This window comes from Nerophis lumbriciformis, linkage group LG11 (genome assembly GCF_033978685.3).
Source record: "Nerophis lumbriciformis linkage group LG11, RoL_Nlum_v2.1, whole genome shotgun sequence".
NCBI classification, from domain to species: domain Eukaryota; kingdom Metazoa; phylum Chordata; class Actinopteri; order Syngnathiformes; family Syngnathidae; genus Nerophis; species Nerophis lumbriciformis.
This window is the reverse complement of record NC_084558.2, coordinates 2,522,202-2,547,500: the sequence shown is the minus strand read 5'-3', so window position 1 is coordinate 2,547,500 and position 25,299 is coordinate 2,522,202. Positions and strand designations below refer to the sequence as shown.

The 25,299-nt window shown below is 40.1% G+C and overlaps 2 protein-coding genes across 3 annotated transcripts in view; one reads left to right on the top strand and one right to left on the bottom strand.

Moving 5' to 3' along the window:
- The window catches only part of adprh (ADP-ribosylarginine hydrolase), a 56,752-nt gene that overhangs the window by 15,610 nt on the left and 15,843 nt on the right, over positions 1-25,299 (bottom strand). The window contains exons 1-2 of one of the 2 annotated variants that reach the window (XM_061967803.1): positions 14,220-15,879; positions 7,963-8,068 (exon numbers count right to left, since the gene is read on the bottom strand). The gene's annotated coding sequence lies outside the window, so the exon portion shown is untranslated. Of the gene's footprint in view, positions 1-7,962; positions 8,069-14,219; positions 15,880-25,299 lie in introns of those variants that run through there. The other variant, XM_061967802.1, reaches the window with a different exon arrangement.
- The window catches only part of LOC133610986 (double C2-like domain-containing protein alpha), a 55,756-nt gene continuing 44,672 nt past the window's right edge, over positions 14,216-25,299 (top strand). The window contains exons 1-3 of the mRNA XM_061967800.1: positions 14,216-14,304; positions 20,829-21,190; positions 22,546-22,625. Coding sequence (XP_061823784.1) covers positions 14,279-14,304; positions 20,829-21,190; positions 22,546-22,625 — 468 coding nt within the window. The 5' untranslated portion in view covers positions 14,216-14,278. The remainder of the gene's footprint in view (positions 14,305-20,828; positions 21,191-22,545; positions 22,626-25,299) is intronic.

Here is a 25,299-nt window from a genome sequence, read left to right as displayed (position 1 = left end):
TAAGAGAGTAGACAGGAAAGAAAAAGAAAAACTTTTAACTCTGAGGACGTGTTTGACATTAAAATCAGCTTTTTTATCTCCTGAATTCATCTCCACTTCAGACGGCTCTTGAGCTCCACAGGGTGGCATGCTTTCACCTCAACACATGCGCGCACACACATGCATGCACACACACGCTCACACACGGGGAGTAGATAGATGATGGACAAGGGCAGCTGTTGAATGGTGATGCTAGATTGATTCCCTCAGCTGATGCATCCACTTTCAGCTGCCATCAAAGGCAGAGAACGTGTTTGGAGGGCTGGGTTGTCAACCTGCACAAAGGCTGATGACTAAAGGAAGGTGAATAAAAACATAATGATGCGTGTTAGCGGACCTTAAACGAACGATGGCTGTATGCCATAGAAAGCTCGTCACCAAAAGGCGGGACAATGACAAGGCCCATTAAGGCGCTGGCACAAACCATCGCACATTGGAGCTTTGCTGCACGCGTGACTGATAATTATCAAGCCAGTGGCTCCTTGTGTGATTATCATGTTGTTTTTTAAATTACCATGCAGCAAAACCCTTTCTTTGCAGCTTTTTCTTTGTTTGTGCTTTGTGGCAGCTGCCGGCTACCAAAAACTGCACCAAGTCAGACCAAACGAATCCTTCAGCCTCCTTTACAAAGACAGGAAATCGGATATGTTCGCATTTTGATGTGGCCATTGTACTAAAAGAAGACGTGATCATAATCAGAACCTTCACTTTCAAACCCTCATTGTAAATACACCATATTATAGACCTGCTAGTTGAAAAACAAGAGCGCGCATAAAATACATTCATTTTAACAAATACAGTTCTACATAAACAAAATTAACACTCTGTTCTGATTAGTTGTCCAGAATTTTTAGATGTATATGATTCAATTATTATTTTTTTTAACATTTATTTCATCCCAATCTTTTGATTTAAATTTTGACTCGGTTTCAACTTTTCAATCCGATTTTATTCAACCTGATCACAATTTTTTCTAATCCGTCATTACTGTGGATGTACCTCAGTTTTCTACAAAATATTCTGCCTAAAATTTACTACAGTTTTCATATACTGTTTCAGTTATTGTACTTTAATTGCCCGCAGATCAGTCCGGGCAAACGAGTGCCCAAGCATAGAATTTCATGTGTTGCTGACACAGTCACTGTGTTTTCTTATTGAGTTTGACTGAAAAATAAGCCACCATGGGGCCAAAGAAGTTGTAAGTGAAAGCACTTCGACAAAGAAGTCCTAAAAAATACAAAGGTGACTAACAAGTCTTTAATTGGGATCAAACTAATGTTAAATGTTATCCACTTTATATGTCATTAGTATGCATTTCACAATATTATAAATATATAGGTATATATATATACATATATATATACATATATATATATATATATATACATATATATATATATATATATATATATATACATATATATATATATATATATATATATATATATATATATATATATATATATATATATATATATCCATCCATCCATTTTCTACCGCTTATTCCTTTCGGGGTCGCGGGGGGCGCTGGAGCCTATCTCAGCTACAATCGGGCTATATATATATATATATATATATATATATATATATATATATATATATATATATATACATACAGGTAAAAGCCAGTAAATTAGAATATTTTGAAAAACTTGATTTATTTCAGTAATTGCATTCAAAAGGTGTAACTTGTACATTATATTTATTCATTGCACACAGACTGATGCATTCAAATGTTTATTTCATTTAATTTTGATGATTTGAAGTGGCAACAAATGAAAATCCAAAATTCCGTGTGTCACAAAATTAGAATATTACTTAAGGCTAATACAAAAAAGGGATTTTTAGAAATGTTGGCCAACTGAAAAGTATGAAAATGAAAAATATGAGCATGTACAATACTCAATACTTGGTTGGAGCTCCTTTTGCCTCAATTACTGCGTTAATGCGGCGTGGCATGGAGTCGATGAGTTTCTGGCACTGCTCAGGTGTTATGAGAGCCCAGGTTGCTCTGATAGTGGCCTTCAACTCTTCTGCGTTTTTGGGTCTGGCATTCTGCATCTTCCTTTTCACAATACCCCACAGATATTCTATGGGGCTAAGGTCAGGGGAGTTGGCGGGCCAATTTAGAACAGAAATACCATGGTCCGTAAACCAGGCACGGGTAGATTTTGCGCTGTGTGCAGGCGCCAAGTCCTGTTGGAACTTGAAATCTCCATCTCCATAGAGCAGGTCAGCAGCAGGAAGCATGAAGTGCTCTAAAACTTGCTGGTAGACGGCTGCGTTGACCCTGGATCTCAGGAAACAGAGTGGGCCGACACCAGCAGATGACATGGCACCCCAAACCATCACCCAACCATGCAAATTTTGCATTTCCTTTGGAAATCGAGGTCCCAGAGTCTGGAGGAAGACAGGAGAGGCACAGGATCCACGTTGCCTGAAGTCTAGTGTAAAGTTTCCACCATCAGTGATGGTTTGGGGTGCCATGTCATCAGCTGGTGTCGGTCCACTCTGTTTCCTGAGATCCAGGGTCAACGCAGCCATCTACCAGCAAGTTTTAGAGCACTTCATGCTTCCTGCTGCTGACCTGCTCTATGGAGATGGAGATTTCAAGTTCCAACAGGACTTGGCGCCTGCACACAGCGCAAAATCTACCCGTGCCTGGTTTACGGACCATGGTATTTCTGTTCTAAATTGGCCCGCCAACTCCCCTGACCTTAGCCCCATAGAAAATCTGTGGGGTATTGTGAAAAGGAAGATGCAGAATGCCAGACCCAAAAACGCAGAAGAGTTGAAGGCCACTATCAGAGCAACCTGGGCTCTCATAACACCTGAGCAGTGCCAGAAACTCATCGACTCCATGCCACGCCGCATTAACGCAGTAATTGAGGCAAAAGGAGCTCCAACCAAGTATTGAGTATTGTACATGCTCATATTTTTCATTTTCATACTTTTCAGTTGGCCAACATTTCTAAAAATCCCTTTTTTGTATTAGCCTTAAGTAATATTCTAATTTTGTGACACACGGAATTTTGGATTTTCATTTGTTGCCACTTCAAATCATCAAAATTAAATGAAATAAACATTTGAATGCATCAGTCTGTGTGCAATGAATAAATATAATGTACAAGTTACACCTTTTGAATGCAATTACTGAAATAAATCAAGTTTTTCAAAATATTCTAATTTACTGGCTTTTACCTGTATAAACATATGTAAAGATACAGTAAGGAATAGTGAACAACAAATCAATGATTGTAATAAAAAGCTCGCAATCCTAAAATACCCCGTTTGTGGACAAGGAGAAAAGACAGCCACCGAAGCACATTCACTCTATTTATCAACTAGCAATTATACAATCGAGTGAAAAGATTCAACAGAGCTGCCGTCATTGCAGCTGCTAAGCAAACAAACACAGCTAAGCGAAAATGTTGCTCTGAGCGAGCTCTCGCTGACGTCACACGTCACTTGGCAACACTGCCTCTTAAAAGGCACACACTCTGCTCTCATGATACGTCTCACAACTGCATATGCCAAATATTTGTAGTTTATTTTCCGAGTAACACATTACCGGTAATTAATTTCCATAGTAACTAATTACATTTATTAAAGAGTATTTATGTTCGTAATTCTATTACTATTTTGTTAAAGTAATGAGAAACTATAAAAAAATCATTTTTAAAAAGTAATTTTTCGAACTTAACTTTTGAGCCCCCTTTAAAATGAAGTTATGACTTTTACCCTTGAGGGAGGAAAAAATCATTTTAATTTTCATGAAAACATACATTTTTCAAATCAAAAACCACTGACATATAGTTTTTGCACACTGATAGTTTATGAGGAATTATTTCAATTAAAATCTGTTTTCCTTTTATTTTGAAGGAAGAGGCTAATAGATTTATTAGGTATTCATGACTAAAGCAAATGTGTCTGTAGGATTATAGAATATCTAAAATGTATGGTTAGTCAATGGCACCAAATTGATTCAGAGTGTAACCAAATATGAACATTTCAATAGAGGAAGTCAAACAACAAAGTAATGATAATAAAACAATCACAAAATAACAATAATAAACCAATCAAATTATGCAAAATGTGCTAGACAGTGTTGCTGGATAGGAAATACCGAGAAACTTACATTTATTGTATTTTGAACAATAATTACACCATTTAACATTGCTCAGGACCATCTGCTACAGTAAAACATGACCACAGTCTGTGTAGTATAGCTAATACTGCAGTTTACCTTGAAATAAATGAACTGCAGTGTTGGGTAAAAAAGCTGCCAATGGCAAGGCAGCGCCTCTGTCTGTCTGTAAAGAAGCAGATGGGATAATGCACTTTCGGCACAAAGCCTGGTGTGCTAACAATTATGTATTGAAAGTGTCAATTTGGGGAATGTTAAAGGATTTTCGGAATTTTTCCTCATTATATATTATTGTTTGAAAACAATAATGATCAAACATCTGGCAAAGCTGATGCTAAAGTAAAAGCTTAAGTATAAGCGAGGCGTTTAAGGCAAAGATTAAAATCACAATTCATTTAACCTTTCACCCCGATTTTGGTAAAACACAATTATTATACTCCCAATTACTACTCTACTTTTTGGTCGACATTATTATTACAGTCAAATTTTGTGAAAAACAACTAACGCTGAATTTCTTTTGGTTACAAACCGCTCACGTTGTACTGTTGGTTTCAGTTTTCCTTCATGTGTAGATTGCGCGGTATAACTTGGCTGCTACTTCTTCTGCTAGGTTTTTGCCAGCCGTTATGCTTTGCAACATCTGGCTTCCTGTCATATCATTTTACAATGAGTACTATGTTTTAAGGAGATGGTGTATTACGTAGCCGAGAGAAAATGACAAAGGAGGCAAAAATCAATATAATCAACACAGCAGTTTTACTGCCGATTTAAATGCTCTGAATCTTGATTTCGATTGATCGCCAAACCCTACACAAAGGGTAAATAATAGTAACAGTATAACTGCTGGTGTGGAAGGAAAACAATCTACATCAGCACTTTGTAAGTGCAATACAAATGCTAATCACCTAGAAAAGGCATACTCTCAGCTGAATACTTTATGAAGCTAAATACTTTACATTTGTCTTTGTAAAATGCCACACAACTGTCAAACAATTATTGACTTGCCACAGACTGCATGCACGCAGTTATTCACTGTAAGAAATAACACTGTTTGTGTAGAAACTATTCTATCGGATGACAAAAGGTAAAAAGATGTGAGGAATGAAGCCAAGCACAGTTCAAAGTTAAGTGTCCTAAAAGCGCATTTCCCTCTGCATTTTCTAGACCTTCTTCCATCCTCTTCAACTTTAATTTCTGTTAAAAGCATGCATATTTCTCCCCTCCCACTGGTTACACTTCTGGGCAGCACAAGCGCTCCTGTGCTTATTTCTGCGTGGCTGCAAGGCTCTTAGCTCAGCAGGGAGATCGAGAGTGGGTTAATTTCCCCGTCTCGCGTTAAAAAGGGAAAGGGAATTATTCGTACATCTCCATTTTAAAAAATTTAGCATATTACATTTGTTTGAGAGCGCAGGTCTAGAGTTTTCTCAAAGATTCCTCCATGATGGTCATGAGGTAGGCAGTAAACAAATGAAAACCTTGAGAGCAGCACAGTGTGTCACTTTTATTCAGTTCAACCATAAGTGGTATGATTCCACCCAAAATGAACAGAATCTGATGCCCAATTCAACTTGAATGCTTTTGTTTGCTGGCATTTGACTGAATTTCCTTTAAAACAGGAGTTCAGAACAGTCAGTGTGTCAAGCGATGCGTCGTGGAAGCCAACGGAGGTTGTAGTGATTTTAAAATGCAAATGAACGAGGAGTCAGCATGCAGTAACAAAAAAGAGGTATTTGTTGATTAAACGAACAAAAAGCGAGAGCAACAGGAAGTACTCTGACTGGGCAGACTATGTAAAGAAAACAAAACAAAATGCTGGAATCCAGCAAAACACTCACAGGAAATGTGGAGCAGACGGCGTCCACAAAGTACGAGCGTACCTGAGCTGAGCAAGGAAAGGATCGTCTATGGTCACCAGTGGCTACAGAGTAATGTCCTGACCAACCAATGCAAGCTCAACTTAAATAGTGCTAATTACAAACAGAAAACAGGTGAGGGGAAAAGTGCTCAAAGGTAGGTGTCATGCTGCTGCAGGAAAGGGAAATACAACAAAAGAAGCGTGCAAGACAGCAACTAAAACCACACCCAGAAAATGACCAAGAAACTCAAAATAAAGCACAGCCGCGACACAGTATGTCCAAACTATTCCAAAAATGATACCAGCAAACTAGAAAAATATCTGAAACTAAATAAACACTGCCTCTGCTGGTTGCAGCCCAGGAATGCACATCTCACTCTGAAACATACGTGAGAAAAGATTAGGAAACCCATCACAGAGTTTTATATAAAATACTCAAAAGTTTTAGATAAAACATTTTTTTCTCTCCTTTCACTTACAAACTACATATTTATCTAATTTATGTATTGTTACATTTGAAATAATAGTAATGGTGATAATTAAGGTAAATACTCTTATACATTATTATATTATATTAATATTGTTATTACTAATAATATTACTGTTATAATTGTTGTAATAATCATTGCTAATACTGTATTATTACTGTAGACCAGTGGTAATCAAACTTTTCTCATCAAGTACCAACTCAGAAAACACGTGGCTCTTCAAGTACCACCATAATGACCAACATTAAAATATAGTAGAGTAGTAGGCCTATGTATTCATTAAAAACAAAGCAGAGAACATTTAATGTATTTGGCCACTGTAACATTACACACAGTTTGAACAGTAAAACTGTGTACAGGAATATAAAACACTGATTCTCCGGCGTACCACTAGATGGAGCCCGTGTACAACGAGTGATACCGTAACACAGTTTGAGAATCACTGCTGTACACTTCACTAATTCGTTTTTTTATAACGGCTGTATTGATTTATTGACTTTAAAAAGGCTTTTGACCTAATAGATAGAGGCACCATGATCAGGATCCTGAAGGCTTATGGTGTCCCTCCCAACCTGCTCTGGTCAGCAGAGACCATGTATGCAGGTACACGGGCCAAGGTGGTGACCCCAGATGGCGGCAGTGAGGAGTTTTACATTCTGGCTGGGGTAATGCAGGGAGATACCCTAGCCCCCTTACTATTTGTCATAGTCCTGAACTATGCGCTCAGGAAGCCATCAATGGACAAAACCAGGATCTTGGCCTTACTCTCACACCAAGGAAGTCAAGAGAACACCCCACAGTAGTCCTGTATCCCATCCTTCTCTTATGTAAAGTACTTCTGCAGAGCAGATACGGGCATCTAAATCAACATTTATTTTGCCCATGTGGCTGGAGAGGACAGGTTGAAAAAAAAAAAGTTCTATAATCACTATATGAATGATTATGGACAATTAGTTGCTAAACCGCGATCGTTCTACCAAAGTGCTTCTCAGTCCCTCAAAGGTGTGTGCCAAATATTGGGATGATACGATAAAAGTTACACTGTGTTATGATCTGCTGCCCGGATCATATTTCTGATTACGTTTTCGAGGCACTTGTGTTTTCTGTTAGTTTTGGACTGCTTGAGTGCCTGTTTGCACACCTGAGTTTGTTGCCATGGCTGCTTATTGTTTTCACCTGCCGCGTGTGTTTCCGGACGCGCACCTGTTAGCCATCAATGACATTATTTAAGCCTGCCTTGCCAGTGGGTCGGTCTGGCTTCCTGGTTTGTTTTCATACAACAGATGACAACTTTTGTTTCCTGCTCTGAACCTGCTAGCTTCCACGCTAGACTTCTTTTTACCTTCTAGCTCTTTTAGTTTTTGCCTTCCGTGCTATGAGCACGTTTTTGTTTGTTCCAGTATAATTTATTTATTAAATAACTCCTTTCTTACCTGCACGCTGTGTCTGAAGCCCGTCTGCATTACTGGGAGAACGAGCCCCGCATCACCATCCGCCCCGGTCGTCACACAATGGGTGTTTTTTGTAGACCACATTGAGCTGTAGATGACAAATTTCAGGTCAATCTAACTTAGAAGGTCAAACTTTGAGTTTGACTACAGCACCACTGTGTGGTGTATTTGTCATACAAATAATATCACAGACAACACACACTAGGGGTGCATGTTTTGATACATTTTCGCCCTTTGGGCGCAGCCTACACAAACAAATAGATATACACCACTGTTTAACTCAGTCCTTCCCAATGATTTTCTGTGATGCCCTCCCCAGCAAGAAAACATTTTGTAGACAAATGCTTTCATTTGTCTATAAAATTGTTATAAGTACGCTTCTGCATAACATTGTATCCTTATTTACATAAAATAAAACTAAAAAGTTAAATAAATGTAGATCACACATTTTGTTGGACCGACTTTAACCATTTGATACTGAAAAAAAAATTAAATAAAATGTAAATTGATTAGCAACTTTAACTCAGGAGCACAATATATAAAATCACCTTAATCTACAAAAAAGTCAGGCTTAATGGCTACAATGAGCATGTTTTGTAGTGCACAGCTTTTCGAAGCGGGGTTTGAAGCAAGATACTGATAAAGCATATTCCCCGGCGTCACACTCCACCTCCCATGGGGGCCCGCCCTGCTATTTCAGAAGAACTGGTTTAACTTCAAATATGTGATAAGAAATAAGGTTGACACATACAGTTCCATCCATCCATTTTCTACTGCTTGTCCTGTTCGGGGTCGCGGGGGTGTTGGAGCCTATCCCAGCTGCTTTCGGGCGGAAGGCGTCGTACACCCTGGACAAGTCGCCATCTCATCGCAGGGCCAACACAGATAGACAGACAACATTCACACACTAGGGCCAATTTAGTGTTGCCAATTAACCTATCCCCAGGTGCATGTCTTCGGAGGTGGGAGGAAGCCGGAGTGCCCGGAGGGAACCCACGCAGTAACGGGGAGAACATGCAAACTCTACACAGGAAGATCCTGAGGCACACGCACTAACTCCTGTGCCACCCTGCTGCGATACATACAGTTGATTATACTAAATATTTCATGACACAGTTGCATAAAAACACCCACACAGTTTCCAAAATGATGTCGTAACACTTCAAGGTGCAGTGCATGGCTAATGTGCACGTGAGGAAAACAGTTTGCTCACATTATTCGGCAATTTGTTGCCTCACAGTGACGCACAACGAGGCAGTTAGGGAACGTTTACCCTCTCTGATCACAGGGTCCCTCAGGCAGAAAATTATTATAATAATTGTTGTGTTTTCCGCTGTTGTGGCTGAAACACAAGTTTGCTATAATTGCCACTGTCAAGACTAAATTAAATGCCTGTGTAATCTACATTTTTATGACTTTTTTTATTGTTCGCCACCATGAGACACTCAAGTACTGGAGTAGCACTTGAGATAACTGCTAAAAGTAAAAAATACAATAATAACTTTTTTACACGTTGCGCTACATTTAGCCATGTGTGTTGTATGGTATGAATTCATACTCATCTATTCAAAATGTTTTTTTAAATGTGACTACTACATCAATACAAAATGCATGCAAATGCATAAATGTATGAATTGCAATGACATTGTGGCATATCTAACATTAAACATTGACAATTCTTGATTTTTTAATTAGAAATGTAAATGTTGTTTGAACATTCAACCACACGTGACAACCTCTGAGAAAGGTAACGGTTGTAGCCGAAACCGTCAGGTACAGAAGCAAACAACAGGTCTGGCTATAAGAATAACATATTGCATAATTTTTTGAAGACCCAATTGTACTCTTTGGATTATTGTAAATGTTGTTGTCAGCTATTTTTTCCCTGAATGTGCACATTTGTAATGAGACTTTCAGTCTTCATAAAGAGGCAGACAAACCACAGCGGAGGAGATAAGATGATGAAGAGCAGGAAGGAAAAAGAGGGAGGCGAGCAAATATGAATATGAACATGTTCAACATAGATATGGATGAATGTGTGCGGGCGTATGTGCGGTCGTGTGTGTGTGTGTGTGTGTGTGTGTGTGTGTGTCTATGTATGTGTGAAAGAGTGGCAGTCATCTTGCTCTGGAGGGCTTTGCACATTATATGCAGTCATGCATGTTCCGTTCCATGGCATCAGTTTAATGTAACCAGAGCATACATGACTGTGTGTGTATTTATATCTAGCGTGTTTAAAAAAAAAAATACTAATATCTTACTTTTGCTAGACATGCAAGCAAAGGTTGATGAATTAACAGAACGATAGGTGTAAAGAGGAGAAAATAAAATAGAAACGGTGCCAATTTGGTGTCCTCGGGTTGCGAGGGGGAAATAGCATGTTTCCACTTGTCTATCACTGACGCTGACTCGAGAACTGTTTGACTAATTATACAGCGGAGCTGTAACACAATACAGAAAGAGAGGCAGACTCTACATTTGCTTAAAAGGCCATCGTGTTTATTTGAGTTTGCTTTCAACCAAAAATTTGGGGAACACAGTCATTTCCTATCAACCTTTTTCCAAATTATGATAATCCTTTTAAACAAATAGACCACGTTTAGTAAGTTCCTCTAATATAGTGGTCAAATTTGGATTCATTTTAGAAAAGATATAAAACAAGATGTATAAAACCAGCATGTGTGCATAATAATTTGGAATTTTCTATTTGTGATTAAATAACTTAAGAGTCATATTATGATTTTTTTTCTCCATTTAAAACACTTCCTTGTGGTCTACATAACATGTAATGGTGGTTCTATCGGCAAAATATTGCATGGATTATGTTTTACACACCATCTTCGGGATGCGCCATTTTGTGTGTCTTATTTAGACGCCTCCAACTCGACAGTGTCTTCTGCCATGTTGCAGTTTTTAGCACTTTCATATCGAGTCTACTGACAGATACAAGCTAAAACTGTACGCTACTTTGTATTACAAATGGTAACAGCGGAGGATGCATGTGCATATGCAAGCCAGTTTACCCTGCAACAAGCGGATTTAGAAAAAGAAGCTACAATGGCAGACTCGCGCAAAGATCGTGTTATGATCCGTTGCCCGGATCATGCTCTGTTTGGTTTTGGACTCCCTCAGTTCCTGTTTTGTGCACCCCTGGGTTCATTTTTTGTTACCATGGGTGCCGATTGGTTGCAGCTGCCTCTGATTAGTGTCTGGGATGCTCACCTGCTGCCAGTCACTAATCAGAGTGCTATTTATTCACGTTGCTCGCCACACAGTCTGGCTTCCTAATTTGCTACACGCCACAATTGACAACAGTTTTGATTTCCTCTTTGTATGCTAGCTCCCGCACTCGCCTCCTTAAGCTTTGCTTCCCGTGCTATGAGCATGCTTTTGTTTGTTCCTGCCTGATTTATTGGTAAAATCAATCATTTCCTACCTGCACGCTGTGTCCGGAGTCCGTCTGCATCTTGGGAGAACGACCCCCGCATCCCAATGCGACCCGATCGTCACAGATCTTTTTGAGGAAAATTTTACAATATATGGACATATACGCTGACATCACACTTGGGAAAAACGTCAGAAATTGGGTGAATTTCAAATGGCTCGATTTGAGGAAGTATGAAGAAGGGCCAGATTGTTTTATAAGTATCTTCGCCATACCGCCATTGTTTGATTTCAAATGTTTGAGACTTATGCAGATCCCAAATACACAAAAACAGAAACCAATAGCTCAGAAAAGTGAGTTTCATTCATTGTTTTCATTTATTTATTTATTTCAGGCAATGACATAAAAAAGTACAAAGTTGACAACACATAATAATATAAATTAATATAGTGCAAAAGGTAATGTATAGTATGTAATGTATGATTGTCCAGTTTTGCCTGAAAGGGAGTGGGAAGAAGATAACTTATTTAATCCCACCCCCAGTTCTCCATTCAGTGATTATTCACATGAGTTTCACTCTTACTTTGTTTAAGGATTATAATACAGATGTTGTATCATAGTGGCATTACCACGGGGAACAATAATTATTACACTGTAACAATCATTTGTATCAATAATGTAGGAATAATGAATATACCAACAATGGTAATAGACAACATAGCAATAAGCGTAATAGGTCCCCTTTAAGGAGGTGAAAATTTTTTTTTAAACTACGTTTCATTTAGGTTGCAGATAAATTGTCTCTTTGTGTGCTTGTGTGTGTGTGTCTGTAGATATGTCTTTGTGGGTAAAGAGATGAGATTGTCTTTAAACTGGGTACACGGCTCTCAATTAGAGACAACAATATTTCATATTCATGACTGTTAAGTATCAAATCTTAAGAGTTTGGGTAGGAGCTTGGGATATAGACTAGAGCAGGGGTCACCAACCCGATGGACCAGTTGATCTTTGGGCCCCTACCGGTTGATTTAGAAAATATTAGAAAAAAAAAGTATTATTATGACATCAGTGACACCCCACCCGGACAATGACCAACAGAAACGTCAACAGACACAAATTTTAACCACTGAACACGTCCGCATGCCCGTGCGTCTCTCTCTTTAGTTTAGCCTCACAGAGAGAGCCACTGGATGTGAGGCATGGCCACACACTACACCCGCTCGTCTCGCAAACACGTGTTGTATGACGTGCTCAAAAATCATCAAACTGCGACAATGCATTAAGGTTGACTGTTGACATTTTCTAGTATCCAACATCAAACAACTCTTCCCTCAACCAAAAGTCCACGACCATCCTCACTCGCCTGCGGCGGTAAGCTAACCAGCCAATCACCAGAGTCCGTGAACATTGCTCCAAAGAATGGCGTTTGTGTTGATGTATTGTAAATACAAAACAAAACAGTAATATATGATAAAACAAGGCGGCAGCTCAAGAAAGATTTGTCCGTTTATCCCCTCACACAGGAAAAACCTGCCAGCTGAACAGTTGATTTTACTACTCCTGTCGCTGACGTAAGACAACCATGTGACTCGCGTTCCTTAAGTAACCATAGGATGAACAAATATACTACGGTATTAAGACTATAGTGACCATAAACAGTTAGCAAGGGTACCCAAAGTGCAGCACAGGGGCCATCTGTAGCCGTGACTCATTTGTCATTGGCTCGAGGCACATTACAAAAAACACCAGCAAAAATTGGGAAAACAGCAAAAACACAATGACAAAAAGCCAAAATGTTGACATCAACCAATAATAACGACATTTAAAAAAACAAAAACAAAAAATCTTTAAAAAACAAAAACAAAAAATGTTTTATATTATATATATATATACACTGTATATATGTGTATATATATTGTATAGATATACAGTATCTCTACAATATATACACACACACACACACACACACACACTTTATATATATATATATATTATACAAACACACATAAAACATAGTTGACGCAGGGGTAGATCAGGGACCAGGGATTTTGGGCTTGAAAAGTTTGGTGACCCCTGGACTAGAGGAAATTAGGGTTATGGCTAGATGGTGAAAGGTTAAAAGTATGATTTAAATAAAGCTAGAAATAGGTTAGGTAGGGGTTAGTAGTTAAAGTTTAGGGATTGGTTTCGGGTTGGTGTTAAATTTGTGAGTTGGAGTATGGTTTCAAATTAGATGTAGGGTTTGAGAGTATGGTTACGGTGTTTGAGTTGGGGATCAGGTTATGGGGATAAGGTTCTCTAACGTTTAGGAGTCAATGGTACAGTTAAGGGTTTGAGGGTTAGGGTAGGATAGTAATTGGATACGGGTTGCCCTTAAAATGAGTTTTGAGGGTAAGGAGTCAAGTTAGGCTGCAGGGCTTGGTTCAAGTAAGAGCATGTGTTAGGGTATGTCAGGGTTAGACCTGTTATAATGTACTTCAATTGACTGGAATAATGGACTTTAAGTGTGTTTCAATGACCGAAGGCTAAAAATATCCTCCGTTGTAACAAGCATGTGTGTGTGTGTGTGTGTGCACATACTATGATAGTAATTTTCTGTGTGAGCAGCCACATGGACATCAGACTATCAAGAAGTAACTCCCGCCTGCCTTTTTCTCGCCCCCCCTTCACTTCACTTTCTTCTCCTCCAGCATGTCCATGTCATGTCTCCCATTTGCTCCTCATTTTTATCACAACTTGAACTATGAGTGCGTTTAATATTTAATCATAAACGTTGAGCACGCTCGGTCCTGCGAGTCCTCCCTCATCTCCCCCTCCCCGCTTTCTATCTACTCTGCGCTCCTCTCTTCCCCACCTGTTAGTCCGTCTCCCTCGCTGCTCTGCGCTGGAATCTCCTCTTCTTCGTCTTTTTTTATGAGGACTTTCACACTTGATCTAAGGTAAGTCACCATTGCGTTCCCAATTAGGTTCCTCATCATCATGATCTTGGATGCACTCACGACATCTATGCTGTTGAGTCAATTTGGATGTCTGTTGAACACTGCAGACAAAGGGAGATAACATCCACGAAGATGCTGGGTGACATTTATATTTAACAGGTGGAACAGCTGTCACACCTTCCATCACACATATGGAAGTTTACTCATCCCTGAGTTGGACCTAATTGACAGCCTGTGAGTGATATATGGACTCTCCTTTACTCTTAGCTACAGTAGTGTTTACACTGTACTGTCAGCCTGCAGCTTGTTATTTAAAGGTGAATGCAACCTGCCGTGAGGGCTATTGAGTGTAAAACGTAAAAGGAAAAGCACACATGTGCGCCACAGGTGGACAAACAGTGACTGACATAGAAATAATGAGAGATATAGATTTACAAAAAGGTGGGTGGGCGGGGGGCATCCATGTTTGTGGTATGAGTCTAATTTAAAGTGAAGGAGCTAAAAGAGGAGGAGGGGGTAGAGGCATCACATAAACACTCCTTCAATCTCTGTCAACCAACCTATAACCTCCATATATTTATACAGCACCATACTGCTTGCATAACTAAACAGCCACAGGGCCATTGCAGCTGCTGCTCGATAACTTGTGCTACATTATTCTCAACATATAGGAAGTATGCAAAGTAGCTTCCATGCTGAGGGTCATCCAGCATCACGTTTAGAGTGTGGTGAAGAGTTTTTCAACGTGAGAATGAAAAGAGAGGATGAAAGCTGGCATCCTGAGAGAGCGATCAATGAACAGCACGCCGGGAGATTTTTGTTTCCTCCTCCCCGCAAGCCACCAGTCAGGCCCCCACGGCTGCATGTGTGCTCCAGCAGCTCAGAGCCACATGTGCCACTGACTGCGCACATCACATCAACACACATGCCTGCAACAACCAGCCACAATGTGGCTCTGCATGTGTGTGTGTGTTTCAATTAATGAACTGATACAAGCTGCATGTTTGCTGGCATTTCTGTGCATCTCTGTCATATTTCTACTGATAATTTGTTTCACTTATCTTTGCATCTAAGTAATTAATCATTCAATCATCATGACTGAGATTCTAATTACATGAAATTTTCTGTTGTTATGGATGTGAGGTGATATCCTCCAGTGGTCCTATTGTTGAACCACAATGACACGCTTGACACGAGTTGATCTACTAGCACGTGTCCTCTATATGGGCCAATAAATTAAGACAAACATTTTAATATTTATGTATAAACAAGAGAGGCAGACCTCACCTGGGAGGCAGTTTGAATAAAAATAAAACATGACATTTTTCAAAACCTGTTAAGCTACTTTTAGTTATTTGTTTTAAAAGCAAAATTATTTTATTTGATAGTGAGCAGGTAAACACACATTGCGGTGAGCAGAAAATGCCACAAAATATGCTATGACATTTGTTTTTCAAGGAGTAGAAAAGGCCCCAGCTGTATTATTTACTCTGAAGGGGAGGCTCACTGTGCCACCCCCAGTCTAAACATTAAAAACAGAAGTGTTCAGTTTGGGCACGCACGAGCACCTCACAACACAACAAAAATGGTGGAACAAGCGTCGATGTAGCGTTTGTGCTTCTCCACCATATGCAGTATTCTGTGTAGGCCAACAAAGGCTAATGTGTGCAAAAACAGTTTAGCCCCAGAAGAAAGCAGATTATACAGACAGTATTTGTAGTGTTTACAAAGTGGTATGCTACCGACCACATCAAACATGAGGTGGACGCGGGCAAATACTGCGGCATGGTCATGCTGGACCTTCAGAAGGCCTTTGACACCGTTAACCACGCTATACTGTTGGGTAAACTCAGAGCAATCGGATTTGATGAAACCTCATTGAGCTGGATGCAATTTTACTTGGAGGGGAAGAAACAGGTGGTAGAGGTGAACGGCATCGTGCCCCCCCCCCCCCCCCCCCCCCTCTCAGTAAGCTGTGGAGTCCCCCAAGGCAGTATATTAGGGCTTTACTGTTCCTAATATACATAAACGACATCTCATCAGCATGCGACTGTGAATTGTTCTTGTTTGCGGATGACTCTGCCCTGCTGGTATGCGGCAAGGACAAGTCACAGGTGGAGAAAATCCTCAGTGCTGAACTCTGTAGAATTTGCACCTGGCTCGCTGACAACAAGCTATCCATACACTTAGGTAAAACGGAATCCATCCTATTTGGGTCCCACATCAACCTTAAGAAAGTCAATGACTTCACTATAAAAGTGGGTGACATTGTTATCACCAGGAAAGATGAGGTCACCTACCTAGGTTCCATTCTAGATGCTAATCTTTCCTGTGATAAAATGGCAACCAAGGTAATCAAAAAGGTCAACCAACGAGCGAGATTTCTCTATAGAATCTCCTCTCTGGTCAACAAAAGCACCATGAAGATTCTAGCGGGAACTCTCGTTCAACCCTTTTTGGATTACGCATGCACCTCCTGGTACCCTAGCACCTCCAAAACCCTCAAATCTGGACTCCAAACATCCCAGACAAGCTAGTCAGATTACTTTTAGACCTCCACCCAAGATCACACCTCACCCCTACACACTTCTCCAAAGTGGGCTGGCTCAGGGTGGAGGACAGAGTAAAACAACTTGCACTGAGCCTCGTCTATAAAATCCGCTACACCTCCCTGATACCGAAGTACATGTCAAACTACTTCCTTAACGTAAATGACCGCCATAACCACAACACCAGGGGGAGCTCCACTAACCACGTTAAACCCAGATTCCGATCTAACAAAGGTCTTAACTCATTCTATTTCTATGCCACATCAATATAGAATGCACTCCCAACAGGTGTAAAATAAAGGGCATCTCTATCCTCCTTCAAAACCGCACTAAAAGAACACCTCCGGGCAACTTCAACCCTAAACTAACACCCTCCCTTCCACTTCCTACCTCCCCGGATTGTAAATAATCAAATGTAAATACCGTATTTTTCAGACTATAAGTCGCAGTTTTTTTCAGTTTGGCCGGGCTCCAGTGCGATTTATATGTTTTTTTCCTTCTTTATTATGCATTTTCGGCAGGTGCGACTTATACTCCAGGTGCGACTTATACTCCGAAAAATACGGTAATCAAATGTAGATACTTATTCTTATGCTTTCTGATCTCTCTCTCTATGTCCACTACTTGCTGTACATATCCTACCAAGTCAGTCCTACACTGTTCCAATGTCCATTTCTCTGATGATGCAACTGTTGATGACTGAAGTGTTGATATCAACCAAACCTAACACCCCCCCCCCCCCCCCCCCCCCCCCCTCCTTCCACATCCCACACCCCGAATGTATTATGATGATAGTATATATCTGTATCATGAATCAATTTAAGTGGACCCCGACTTAAACAAGTTGAAAAACTTATTCGGGTGTTTCCATTTAGTGGTCAATTGTACGGAATATGTACTTCACTGTGCAATCTACTAATAAAAGTCTCAATCAATCAATCAAAAAGAATTCCTTGATTAAAGTACTGTGTTTTATTTTCTATATTCAAACACAGCGTTACTGTTCAAACTGTGTGTAATGTATAGTGGCCAAAATATTAAACATACTTGTTAAATAAAACTTCTACCTTGTTTTTAATGAATATTTTGGCCTACGACAACACTGTATTTTAATGTTGGTAAAGTGGTACTTGGTGTAAAAAAATTGAGAACCACTGCTCCATAAAATATTGTGCTTCACATATATCATAATAGTTTGGGAATGCACGAGCACTTCTCAACAAAACAAAAATGGTGGAACAAGCGTTAATGTAGCGTTTGTGCTTCTCCACCATCTATGCAGTATACTGTATAGGCCAACAAAGGCTAATGTGTGCAAACAACAATTTAGCCCCAGAAGAAAGCAGATTATACAAACGGTATTTGTAGTGTTTACAGAGTTTTACATCAACAACTGCACATTACATTTAGTTTCTAGTAGATTTGCAGAGATCTCGTTTTGACATAAACTTTGCCGTTTTTGCCCTATTGTTTTTATCATATTCATACAATTGATTGGTATAAAATGTTAACTTTTTTTGTTGTTAACTATTTTAAATAAATAGTTAGCTGGGATAGGCTCTGGCCTACCCGTGTAATGAAATTACGCGATTCAGAAAATGGATGGATAGATGGAAGAATGATTTGGAACAGAAAATCTGGCTGCTAAGGAATGGCAATGTAAATATTGTGACATCATATCAGTGCCAAACAATGTAACATGTCATTCAATTCAACAAAGAACGCAGTTAATAATGGCAGACAGCCAGCATCTTAGTGTATTCTTTCCTCTCACGTGTCTTGTTTTTTCTATTCAATCCACACAAGTGAATGTTCCAAGTCAACAAACAGCCGTGTGTCTAGCTCCACCCTTTATAGTGGCGTTCAACAAAAAAAAAAGTAAAATACAGTTAGGTCAGAGCCTCCAAAATAGCTCCTTTTGGTTGTCCATCATTTTGACTGTCAGTGTCCTTTAAGTCAAATGAGTCATAGAAGTATGGAGGTTGGAAGCTGGCACTTTGCTGTGCGCCTCAGATGAGTGTTTCATCCTAAGCCAAGTCGGCACTGGCTGGATAAGGCGTTAACGCGTATCGCCCGCTGTTTGTGCTTGCAGTGCAGAGAACCAAACCGCCGTGACAAACAACCCTGCAATTCTGTTTGAAAGTCAACAGTCAGAGGCAAATTATTTCCATCCCGTTTTTTTGGTGAAATGAAGGCTTTTGGTTTGCATCTGATTAACCATTTACTGTATACTGAGATTGGTCAGATCTAGTCTTGAATTTAGATTGGTCAGATTTAGTATGTAATCCGGTGTCAAAACCCCAACAATTTTAACTCCAACACAACGAGGGCGTGCTCGGGCAAGGATGGTTCCGCCCTATTGTAAAGTAGTGAATGAAAAAAAAACACTGTAGTGATGCTGAAGAGCAACCCTTCTGTCAGGGCCAACAGTTGCTAAAATTGAATTTCCCCTCGTTAGCCTAGAGATATTGTGTGGAAAAACAATCGCTGTGGTATGACCACTGCCAGCCCTAAATCAGTTGCATTGCCCGAGCACTGTTGGAGTATAAATAGTTGGTGTTTTGGCGCCAGCTTCTAACTAGATCTGACCAATCTAAGTCCAAGATTAGATCTGACAAATCTAAGATTTATTAACATGAACTGATGAAGCCGACATGGATGAGAGGCGAACGTCTTCTAAGATAAACCAAACAGTTCAGTTGCAATCGATTGAATGTCCTGAGAATATAAGTGTGAAAGCCTTCTGCCTGCTCAAACTGTATGAGAAACTAGTTCTCCAGCACAACAATCCGCCTGCCTCTTCTGGCTTCCAAACACTACAAAGTGTGTGATTCACCTCATTTGGTGCAAGTCTCTCGCTATATTTTCACACTATACACCAGAGATATTACACTCCTCCCGCAATCGATCCATGCTGCGGGTCATCCAGAGGGGGATTTACCAAGCGCTGAGGACAGAACACCCCCACAAAGGCCTGATGCTGCTAGCAAACAAAAGCCTTCAGATATTTGCAATGCAGCCCCCTCTTGTTTATTTAAGGAAGAGAACAGACAAACTAGTCTTGTCGCAGTCAACTATGCTGTCTGCTAACTTTATATAATGGACATGACTCCATGCCATTATGCTGAATAAAGATTCCATCCCATAATTACCTGATTACTCGATGGGGGCTCTAGATAAAACTCCTGCATGGACACACTGCGATGATCGAGGATGATGGAGGCTTCAGGCTAGTGATCTGCAAAGCACAATGCTTCATCTTTTATCCCCATAGCCTCGAGTTAATTCCACGGAAATGCAAATTAGAGCTTACCATCTGCTGTTTTCTACATGTAAGTTCCCTGTTATTGTTGAATTTGTAATTATTTCTGCACATGAGCCATCTGCATACAGCATGTCTATATCCCAATGAGAAGCTCATTTGAAGGATTACTATATATTCTCAGTATTGGGAATAGTGAGCTTTAAAAGTAACACAATTACAGGGAACATTACATGTAGCTGTAATGCAATGAACAACAATAAATACATTATTTTTAAAAGCATTTAATTTTATGACCAAAGACATGTACCGGTACTATGCATGAAAGTGTGCAAAGACCATTTTGGTAACATGATATTGACACTTAAACATGCTTGAATTAAATGCTCCCGCCAAACATTATGTCATGGTATATGCTAACTGCTGGTAACTGTTATACTGATAATTAAGAACAATGGTTTGGAGTTATCAACATAACAGATACCATATCCTATTTTAGCATTCCTTCACTGGATTAATTTAGGATTAGATTTAGCATTGTTGTCTCATTGAGTGCCTCTTGTAGTTTTGATGACAGTAACTGAAAAGTAACACAAGAGTAGCCATGTAGTAGATAGAGTAATTTTTAAATATAACTTTTATTTTCAAATGACAGTAAGTAGTAAGTAATAGGAAAATTTAAAATGTGACTATTCTTCTTTTTCCCGTTTCAGTCTTTCTACCTTCATCCCAATGACTGTGCGGAAAGGAAAAACTCTAGCCATCACCATCCAGGAGCACATGGCCATCGACGTCTGTCCGGGGCCGATCCGGCCCATCCGCCAAATATCGGCCTACTTCCCCCGTCTCTCGCCCACTTCCTCCTTCTCGGAGCCACTGTCTCCCAATCAGACAGGAGCTGCTTCCGCCCTCAGTCCCAGTAGTGCAGGTCAAGTTGGAGCTGGAGGAGGGAGTGGCGGCCTGCTGTCACCGTTGTTAGCGGCAGGAGGCTGTGGCGGGGGCGGAGGCTCGCTCTCTGCTATGAGCAGCATTGACACCTCCATCGAGGTCGACAGCTGTGACAGCGACGATAACAGTGAGTCACCTGAAACTTCGCGAGCCAAAGAGCAATAAATAGAAGGCAACTGCACAACATTCATTTACTTGCCACAACATTAGCACCTGCAGCTGTAGATCCTTCTGTCTTTACAAATACAATGTTTAGATCTCTATCTGGGAGGTATTCATTTTCTCAGCAGAAATTCTATAAAATGGTCTACAAAAGAACAGCCATGGCCGCCTACAAGATTTAATGTGTCATAAATAATCCTCAGATCGCGTTCTAAAAAAAGAGCAGCATGGTTTACCGGCAGATGTACATGCGGCTATAATTGAACACCGCTAAAGGATTCTGGCGTCACGTACAACAACCCTCTGGGAGCTCAAGAGCTTAGCAGCGTCACGTTTGAAAAAAAAAGTGCATGAATGAGTATTTCATGCATAATTTGAACAAAAAAATTGTTACGACTGTACGTGGTACTTAAAAAAGGCAGAGTGGGCGATACTTAATCACAGTGATTCTCAAACTGTGGGCTCCATCCAATGGTATGCTAAAGAATCATTTGGTTAAAGTACTGTGTTTTATTTTTCTATATTCAAACACAGTGTTACTGTTCAAACTGTGTGTAATGTTATAGCGGCCAAAAATATTAAACATATACTTGTTAAATAAAACTTCTGCCTTGTTTTTAATGAATATTGTGGCCTACTACACTACTGTATTTTAATGTTGGTTATTATGGTGGTACATGGAGAGCTAAGTGTTTTCTAAAGTGGTACTTGGTGTAAAACTTTTGAGAACCACTGCTCCATAAAATATTGTGCTTCACAAATATCATAATGTTGATAATGGTATTGACAATAACCAGCTCAACACAATGTTTTGATTATCGTAATTAGCAATACAAAAAAAATCAGAACAAATGCTCTTTAAGTATCGTTTTATCCCTCTAAGTTAACTGCAATTAGTAAGCTTACGTTATATTTAGCGACGATGAGTAGCAATCATTAATAATTATTCCAATACATTTATTTTAATATTAAAACATTCGTTCATATTTAAAAAACTTTTATTTTAATTAAGATGGAAGAAAATTGTGAGAAAAGTATTTTTCTCCACATCTTTAAAATTATATTACATCACAATAAAATAACTGACTAATTGGTTATAATGGCACTCTTACTTGTGAGGTTTCTATTTAAGTCTATTTACATACTTAATTTTAATATGGAGGAATCTGTCTTCTGTCTTAATTTCCAGTGATCACTACTGTAAAAAAAGGCTAGGTCCGCTACAGACATACAAGTTGGATTCTTGTATATAATAATACATTTCCAGCTACTATTCCGAAGGAGCAACCAACATAAATGTCAAATATGTTCTATTAACAGCCTCTTTGGGGACATTGGCGTTCGACCTGCTGTATGACAGAGCCAAAAGCTCCTTGCACTGCACTGTCCTCAAGGCCAAGGTAAACATACACAACTCCTTATTTGCCTCTTGTGTGTGTCATGTTTGTTGCAATGTTACTCCAATACTTTGTTGTAAAGCCAAACTACAACAAAACTCCTTTATTATTTAATGTACTGCATACAAATTGTGCTTGTTAGCATGCAAAGGTGGGAAACAGAGATGGCCGGCAAAGTTAGTACAGCAGCTGTGACTCAATTTGTGCACTTCCATACTTACAATCGGCATTTTGACGGTCTAAGCTTGTTCAATGAGAAGTACAGCAATTCCTATCCCTCCCCAGTTGTTGCACTCAACGCCTCGCATAGTAGAAGTATAGCAAAGGACCTGTCGCAATCTTGGCTACACAATGGAAAAGAAGGGAGTAAGGGCCTGATTTACTCAAGGTTTGCAAGTACTAAAACAAGTGCAAACTTGCAAGCACACTACAAACTGATCTACTGAACATGTACAAAGTGGATTGTCTGTTAAGTGAGCAGAGTAAGGCGTGCAATCAATTCTGCGTCTTTCTTCAAGAATATGCTACATATATGCTGATCATCAAAAACGGCCACAACACAGAAAGGAGAACATGCAAATACAACTGGAATTTGCAACTCCGGTAGGTAGGAATTGCGTGTGAATGCCCTATGTGCGCAAGCCGCTGATACGCGTAAGTGGAACTGAAATGCTTGAATGTCCAGGGAGAGTGCAGTGTGTAGAACGGTTCAAATCGGTTGGGAAATGTGGGATATGGAGAAGTTTGTATATTGCCTATTCATTTTCAATGGGAGGAAAATTCCTGGTACTGAGAATTTTTGAAAATATAGATGATACCACAATTGTCCTAAATGATATGAATGGGTTGGGGTTGCAATCGATGAAAACGATTGCAAAATGTTGAAGTAGTGACAGTTTGAATTTGAATTGGTATTTAGGAATTCCTGGAATTTTAGGAAAACCAGGAATTTGTACGGAAAAAATTATAACTTTTGTTGTCCCAACTAAGAGGAATGTTTTGAAGGTGGAATGGTCAAAAACGATAAAAAAATGTGGACTGTGAAAACTTTCCACGAAGAGGTGAAAATAGGGCTTTGAATTTTTTTGAACTTGAAAAATGGTAGTTTGGTTGTCCAAGGTGAGTGTAGTGTGTGGATAGTGGAATGGTTCGAATCGGTTGAGAAATGTGGGAATGATGCAAGTTCGAAAAATGGCTCATTCATTTTCAATGGGCAAAATGACCCGGAAAAAAACAATTCTGGCTAATCTGAGATATGTTTTTCTCAAGTTGTGGTGTTTTCAATTTGGCATACTCCCAAGACTCTTGTCGCCTTTAACTGTGTACGAAATCCCCATCACCAAGGTTGAAAAATTGGAACGTGTGATAAGCACACAGCTGAAACAGTGGCTTGGAGTTCCAAGATGCTTCAGTTCCATCGGACTTTATGTGCATGGCAAATTGGAATTACCAATCTCAGGACTGGTGGAGAAATTCAAATGCACCAAAGCAAGGCTGGTCATGACGCTAACTGAAACTGAGGATGCAGTCATTCGAACAGCGGCCCCCTGAGTAACAGCAGGAAGGAAGTGGATTCCATCAGAAGCTGTTCAGAGTGCAAAGTCTGCTCTTCAATTCAGAGATATGGTTGGGCAAGTACAGCATGGGAGAGCAGGGCTCGGACTCATCCCAAAAGCTCCCCTATGGCACAAAGCAACATCAGAGCAGAAGAGACGGCTAGGAGGGAGAGCAACATGCTAAAGCCGTCTCAATGGCCAAGCAGGGGAGCTGGACCAACTGGGAAAGCCTGGAGAAGAAAAAGCTCAACTGGTATGACATCTGGCAGATGGAGGGAGCACGGCTGAGTTTTATCATCAGAGCCACGTACGACCTGCTACCGTCCCCCCTAAATCTGAAAACCTGGTACGGAGAAGATCCAGCCTGTTCCCTCTGTCAAGTACCTGCATCTCTAATGCATATGCTATCAGGGTGTACTATAAGTCTCACCCAAGGACGCTATACTTGGCGGCATAACCAAGTACTCAGAGAGCTTGCATTAACACTGGAACAGAGGCGAACCACCACAAACAATCTCCCACAAACACCAGCAGGAAAGGTCCCCTTCACACATGTTGTACCAGCTGGCCAACATCAAGAGTGTCAAACGACACCAAATAATGCAAGCCTCCTGCAGTCGGCTCGAGATTGGAAATTGGAAGTGGACCTTGATAAAAAGCTTGTGTTTCCCCCAGAAATAATGGCTACAACACTCCGGCCAGACATGGTCCTGTGGTCTCCAACAGCAAAGCTGGCTTATGTCGTGGAGCTGACAGTACCATGGGCAGAAGGGGTTGAAGAGGCTTACGAGAGGAAAAAAAACAAATATTCTGACCTGGCAGCTGAAGCATCCCAGAACGGCTGGAAGACCAGCATTTTTCCAGTAGAGGTGGGATGTTTATTTATTGCCACATCTACCATCACTCTGTTGAGAAAAATGGGGGTGAAGGGACGCTCCCTCCAACAGGCTATCAAGTCCATGTCAAGTGCTGCCGAAAAAGCCAGCAACTGGCTCTGGATAAAGCGCAAGGACCCCAACTGGGCAGTAAAATAAGAGACAATGGTATGCGGTCATGCTTAGGCCTGACTCAGGGAAAAGGACGACCCTGCCATGCAGAGTCCGACAGGATATGGAGGGTAT